Source organism: Tupaia chinensis, unplaced genomic scaffold, assembly GCF_000334495.1.
Source record: "Tupaia chinensis unplaced genomic scaffold, TupChi_1.0 Scaffold141530_1, whole genome shotgun sequence".
In the NCBI taxonomy this organism is placed as follows: domain Eukaryota; kingdom Metazoa; phylum Chordata; class Mammalia; order Scandentia; family Tupaiidae; genus Tupaia; species Tupaia belangeri.
In genome coordinates, this window is record NW_006201391.1 from 2201605 (window position 1) to 2208391 (window position 6787).

A 6787-nucleotide genomic window follows, 5' to 3' on the forward strand; every position below is an offset into this window, starting at 1 on the left:
GTGATCTCTCACGACCCTCCCACCCCCGGCTCTCTCAGCCAGTGCACGCGTTCCTGTAGCAGAAACTAGTAAGTAAATAATGAAACACTCGGTCTGCAACCTGGCCCCTGAGTTCAAGTCACCTATTCTCAGAGACTGAGAAAAGGCTTCACAATCCTCTGCGACCTCCCCCTCCGCGTTTGCTAAAAATGACATAATGTTCATCTGGAAGCACACGCAGGCATATCCTGCTGCTTTGAGTCCAAAAGAAATAACATGAAGTGGGATAAATGAAGTGTCGCTGGAAATCTGGGCCATTTGTTGACTACTGGAACAACCATCCTCTAGAAACTAGCTATAAATACCTTTAGAAATAATTTCCCTTCAAAGCCTTGGTAAAACATGCCAACTGGATTTTTACAAATGAAAGGTTTGCTTTGTCTGGGAGAAGGAAAACCATCATTACTTCCCAAGGCTCATTAAAGTCTTTGTATGTTAACTTGTGGGTCGGCACTGCCACCTGGTGGTTGGCGTGCACGTGGCACACGGCTCAGTAACAGGGACTCACTCTCCATGTCAGAGAACAACCAGAGCTATTAATAAAGAAACTAAGCTCTAGAAACGCACTTCCCACGAAGAGGCTGATTATTCTAAAAAGGGCTCCATGCAAACGTATGAAGAGAATAATTCCAGCTCGACATGTGCTGTGTGACCCGAGTGAAGGACAGCTAGCTTCTTAGTGCCAGGTGAGCTAAAGGAGGCCGCTTAAAACAGCACAGCACTCACTATACAAAAAGTCTGAAACGCTTTACTTCATATTACACGTAGTTTTACAAAAGGCAGACATTGACGGCAACACCTAACACCAGAGAGCACGTCCTGGAGCTCCAGAGGACCTTGAACACCGCTTCAGAAAGACCTGCTTTCACACAGTCTCTCGCACAGCTGCCTGGGTCATGCTGAAGAGGTACGCTTCGTAGATTATATTTAAGAAGCTGTCATCGTTCTGAAAAACAAAACCAGGAGGCCTGATGGAATGTAATTTGGTGGGCAGAAACAAAAAGCTTTCTCGGTCTTTGAGCTGAACTGGCATTTTGCTCACTGGTCTTTTTATTTTTATTTATTTTTTGCCATAGGGTGCATGCGCTCACCAGAGAGACAGGGAGATCAAACATATGAAGTCACCCCCACAGGTGAATGGCCATTTTCATACACACACACCTGACATGTTTTCAGGCTGCCGGTCCAGGACTTGAACTGCAGAGTTGGCCATGTGGGATCCAGCACCTTAAACACCTTGCCACCTGCTGGCCTCTCATTGGTCATTTTTAACTGCATGTGTGACTGGTGAGAGGGTTGAAGGAGGCTTCGAGGGCACGCAAAGGAGCAAGTGTCCCATGCACACGGCACAGGCATGGCAATACGAGCAAGGTTTACCCATGAAGAGCCTGGGTCGCTGCATGTGAAGGCACCCCAGCAGATGGAGGACCAGGGGGAAAGGATCTAGGCCAGAGGTTCTCCTGGGTTGGTTAAGAGTGGCCAGTTGTTCACAGTGTGTGTGCGTGCTCATCTCAGTGTGTGTATGTGCGCTCATCTCAGTGTGTGCATGTGTGTGTGTGCTCATCTCAGTGTGTGTGCGTGTGTGCACATGTGCACTCATCTCAGTGTGTGTGCATGTGTACTCATGCCAGTGTGTGCGTGTGTGCACTCATCTCAGTGTGTGTGCACGTGTGCACTCATCTCACTGTGTATGCGTGTGCACACTCATCTCAGTGTGTGCGCGATCTCAGTGTGTGCGTGTGCGCGCTCATCTCAGTGTGTGCGTGTGTGCACTCATCTCAGTGTGTGTGCACAGTCAGGCTCTCACCTGCGACGTGCCCCACTGGGACACCATCAGAGCCAATGTAACTCTTCTGGTGATTTACACACTTTCTGGCCGTGGGCAGGGCTAGGCTGGTCGTCTCTGGGCTCTTTTGCCTGGCTAAGGGGTCTAATTGGTGGTTTTCTTGATTTTTAATTCTGAATTCTGCCTCCCACCCGAACCCTCTAACGCTTTCGCGATTCACCCACACTTCCTGTCACGCTTCAGTCCCTGCTGGGCTCCCACAGTCAGTGCTGTCCTCATACACTGCGATAGGTGACGCTACCCTGCAAAGCAGCCACGAGTCCTAACAGCGGGCATGCCTGATAGCTGACCTCTGGAAGATGATTCTAAACCTTGAGAGGAAATAAAATGTATGCAGAGAGCGGAGGAGCAGGAATATAATTTCTAACTAGCGATGTTAAGGGGCTGCTCTAGATTCCCAGTGTCTTGAGACAAAATGATCTGAATGGAATAAGCCAGAAACCCTTCTTGTTTGTTTGTTTATTTTTTAAAGGTTTTTGCCATAGGGCATGTGTGCCCACTAGAGACAGACAGTGAGAGGGAAAGTGAGAAGTCACTCCCCAGGGGCAATGGCCACGCTGCAGTCTCTCCTCCATTCTTCTGGGGTTTTGGGCATACACGTATAAATACCCAGACGGTTTTTCAAGCCTCTAGGTCTAGGATTCAAACTGCGGTTGGCCACATGGGAGCCCAGAGCCTTAACAACTCTGCCACCTGCTGGCTCGACGTTTCTTTTCTTAATCGTTCACAGCAATGTTCCCAGCTGTCCTCCTGAGGCCTCGGGAACCTGTAGTGAATAGCTTGCAAAGGTGACCCTACTTCTTCCTGAAACTTCCTTGGGATTGAGGAGGGCTGCCCCTCTGTGGTGTCCTGGTTCTTACCAGCTATTCTGCTTTCACACTGGGATGATGATTTCTAGCTGCATTCCTTCCGTCTTCTCTAAAATATGCTACCTTGTAAGAAAGGTGACAGAAGGGCTGGCCCGCTCTAGCCCAGGTACGTGAAGCCGGTCTGCTCACAGCGCCCCATATCCCAAGGCCTATCGCTTATTCTGCAGGTGTGCTCTGCCAGGTGGGTGCTGAGCGAGCTTCCCGAGGCCGGTCCTGGGACAGCACAGGACTAACAGCCCACAGCACAGTGCTGAGGCAAGGGCTCTCTGCAGTCAGACTGGTGGGATCTGCTCACTTCCTAGCTGACGGCAGGCCAGTCCCTTAGCCTGTTTCCTGGTCTGTAAAATGGGGAAATAACAGATACTGTATTGGGGTGAACGAGTTAATATGTAAAGCACTCAGAGCAGTGCCTGGCACGAAGCCCCATATAAGTGTTGGCTGCAACTATATGATGATGGTTTCACAGAGACGAGCGAGACCAGTAGTGGGGAGCAGCCCGTCACCCCTCCCTGTCCTAATCGGCAGGCTTAGTTACTTGTGAAACACGCCTTGAGCAGCCTGAGCCACTACCTGCTTCCCCACTGGCTTTCTGCCTGCCCAGCAGTCTGTGGGAACGAGTGCTCCATGGAGCAGATTGGGGCTTGCCCGATGCTGCCCTGTTAGTGCCAGGGTGGAGGGGTCTCCGGGGGGCACCCTGAGTGCCCGGGGCCTTCTCAGTGCTTCTTAATCAGCAGGGGAAGCTTCTTTCTTTGGAGGCCTGAGTCCATCTGTGAAGAGCTGGACACCCAGAGCCATGACTAGTTCTCTAAGCCTCACTGGGCTAACGAGCACAGAAGCCACCAGAGTGGGAGATGCACATGCCCCGATTCTCAGCCAGCACAGAGGGCGAGGCACCAGTCCCAACCAGAGCCACGGGCACGGCAAGGACGCAGCATGGTTGTGCCCCTTACCTGCACGAGGTGCAGCAGGGCCTCCTGGAGCTGCAGCTTGGTAAGCGGGATGCTGGTGGCTGCAGTGGGCTCCGGGCTCTGCGGGGGCAGCAGGAGGCTGCTGGAGGCAGGGGACAGTGCTTGGCTCCCCTGGGGCAGGAGCCTCCCAGCCCTGTCCTTTGGTGGGGCAGAGGTGGACTGTGTGAAGACCATGGGGGACATGAGCAGAGAAGGCGCCACGGTGGCAGGGATGCGCTGAGGCGAGGTGACCTGCTCATAGCAAACACACACACAGGAGGCAGGCTTAGAGCAACTCACTGAACTCAAAGACCCGGAGATCAGGGACCCTCCGTCAGCAAGGGGTACAGGAACCGCAGTATGTGGGTGCAGGGCCCACCATGAGGAGCGCTTGTGGGAAGGCGGCTTCCTGTCCAGTTCTCCAAACACGCTCGTCATCCCTGAGCTCTGAAAGTCTGCGGGGTGGCTGCCACTCCCACCACAGAAAGCTCGGCCCTGAGCCACGCTGTGTCCAGGCTCCCTCCCATCTGGCAGCACCTTTTGGACTTCGGGCCTTCTTCTCGGGGGGCAGGGCCCCTAACGCCTGAGGCTGCACTTACCTTTAGAGGGTACACACCCCAGCCCTCCAAGTAGAGGAGGTGCTGTGAGAACAGTGTGCCCGTCCTGGGCTGCCTCCTCGCCTCTCACCGGGAGAGTGCATTTCCAGGGTGGCCGCTGGTCCTTTCTTACAGGGGAGCTGCCTGCCGCAGAGGGCATGGGTTTGCTGCTTCTCCAGGTGGCATGCTGGGGTGGCCCCCAGTGGCACTGTCATGCAGCACCGCCAGGGGCCAGTCTATCTGGGTGAGGCTGGCTAATTCTCTTGACTGACAGACCTACAAGTTTACCAATAGCCTCTTCGGTTATGCAAGTGACATTTCGATCCCTATCTGACTGCCTCCTACGCTTTCATTTGTTTCAAACTCAAGTAAGAAGAAAGAATGTTACTCATCAGGCTTCTGATACTCCAGAGAGTTCATGCAGGAGGTGCGGCCAGCCATCCAGGGGTGCTGAAGTTCCCTAAGCACTCCCTCGCATCGTTCAGGGAAGGCAGGTCATCGGAGGAGGTGTCTTTGAACTTGTCCTTGTTTGATATGCGATGCAAGGCTAGGCAGTGAGAACTGGTGCTCCCCAAAGGAGGTTGGCAGCTTAAGAGCATGGCGTGGCGATACACGTGCATCCCCTTCTGGGGACAAATGACCTGTACACGCTGGCATGCAAGTCAAGCTACTAGCCCGGTTTCTCAGCCCCAGTCATCCGAGGAAAAGAGCAGACATTTAAAAAGAGGGACGATGTTACACTGAAGTGGGGGTGAGGGTGAGCTGCAAATGCTGTCTCTGCAGCGAGAGGACTCAGACTCGGGCTCTTAGTAAATGATGAGGAAGACCTCTGACTCAGGGTCTCATATCCACAAAGATTCAGGGTACATCCCTAAGATTTTGTTTTCAACAAAAAGCTTGGAAGCAAAAAAGTTTGGAAGCAATTTGGAAGCACCTTTATGAACTTCATGATTCAAGTGCAGTAAGTCGGAGGACCTCTCACTTTCAAAGCATGACGCATAGTTGATGATGTTCCAGACCCCAGGGACCCAGTCCGGAGCCAGGCCCCTGAGGCTGCTTAGGTGGGTAATCAATAGGTGTGGGGGCCTCACTTCCCAGGGACTGTGGGTACAAAGGACCAGCTCCCCCAAAGGCAGAATACTGCTAAAAAGCACATTTCCCCTCCCCGGTGTTCCTGTGTGGGGTGGAGGTGGGAAGCACACTTAGTCTTCTCCTCATCTTCACTAAGCTAAACCTATGATGTAAATAAAAATAGGCTACCCCTTTAAGGAGTTTTTTTGTTTGTTTTTGCCTTTGTTTACATCAAGAACCTACAGGCTCTGCGGAGGTAGGGAGTTCTCTCCATCACTGGGTAGCACAATGCTGGGCGAGGGGTCAGTGCTCAAAAGTACTTACCATATAAATGAGTGAGCAGTGATATACTGTGGACCGAAACCCAGAGGGGCCAGATGTCTGGTGTTCCAGAATGATCACAGAGCAGCCATATTGAATTTCCAGTCAGAGATTAGGTGCTTTGTTTGTTTGTTTTTCCATTTCTATGTCTTTGGACCTTATAAAATGATTTAATTTTACAAATGATTATATCTACAAGGGTGGGGGTGGGGCGCTCCCATATTGCTGAGAGAAAGAAGACTCATCCTTCAGGTAGAGTTCAAATGACAAGAAGATATACAGAGGTGGCTTCTGTCACCCTGTTCTGAATGATGGCTATGTGACACACGGACCCTAGGGCACAGGACTGGATTCCTAATTTCACTGCACTGTAGTCATATCTGTTTTGTTTGTTTGTTTTGCCCCTGGAAAACATTTACCTGAAAAAGAGGAGTCTGCTTTTCCGTGCTGCAAGTCTTGTTGATCCAGGATTCCAAGGGCTTCCCTGTTCTAGAGCTCAGAGCCGCCACAGAGAACCTGGCTGCCAAGGCTGGTCGGGAGGAGGACGCATGCAGCTGCTGCTCCTGCTGCACCAGCTGCAGCTTCTGCAGTAACTCTCGAGGGGAGACCACTCCAGAACTGCCCGTCACGAGTGCGGGCTGTTCTCCTCCGGGAGCCTGATGTCCAGGTGTCTGAGCAGGGAGGGGGCCATTGAAATACAGCTGCGGTGGAGCCACAGTGGGGGCCATGGCCAGGGTTCTGCTGCAGTTCGGGGCAGCTGAGCCGGCAGGTGCTGGTGTCCCAGGGTCACACCTGCTTGCTACCCCTGGGGCACTCTGAAGCTTCTCTAACAGGTTTTGAGTTCTAGAAGCACCTTGTACCCCACGAGACGTCCCAGTGTTATGGGGAGGCCCTGGCTGGCCAGGCCCGGTAAAAACCTCCCCAGCAGAATAGGCGCTGTCATTTTCCCAGGGCCGGTGTTCAGGCAGCTCTGACAGTGGCTGGAGGTCTGCACTCCTGACCATGAGCTTCTGGATGGCTGGACAGAGCTGCTTCTCAACGGGGGGTGAGCATCTCGGGGGTTCTTCATAGGACAGGGAGCGGACGGCCCCCTGCCTC

At 52.7% G+C, this 6787-nt stretch overlaps 1 protein-coding gene across 1 annotated transcript in view; it reads right to left on the reverse strand.

Moving 5' to 3' along the window:
- Positions 1 to 771: 771 nt before the first annotated feature.
- DCP1B (decapping mRNA 1B) overlaps positions 772 to 6787 on the reverse strand; it is a 131749-nt gene continuing 125733 nt past the window's right edge. The window contains exons 13-15 of the mRNA XM_014581993.2: positions 6109 to 6787; positions 3705 to 3953; positions 772 to 985 (exon numbers count right to left, since the gene is read on the reverse strand). The exon at positions 6109 to 6787 is cut by the window's right edge and continues 26 nt beyond it. Coding sequence (XP_014437479.2) covers positions 905 to 985; positions 3705 to 3953; positions 6109 to 6787 — 1009 coding nt within the window. The 3' untranslated portion in view covers positions 772 to 904. The remainder of the gene's footprint in view (positions 986 to 3704; positions 3954 to 6108) is intronic.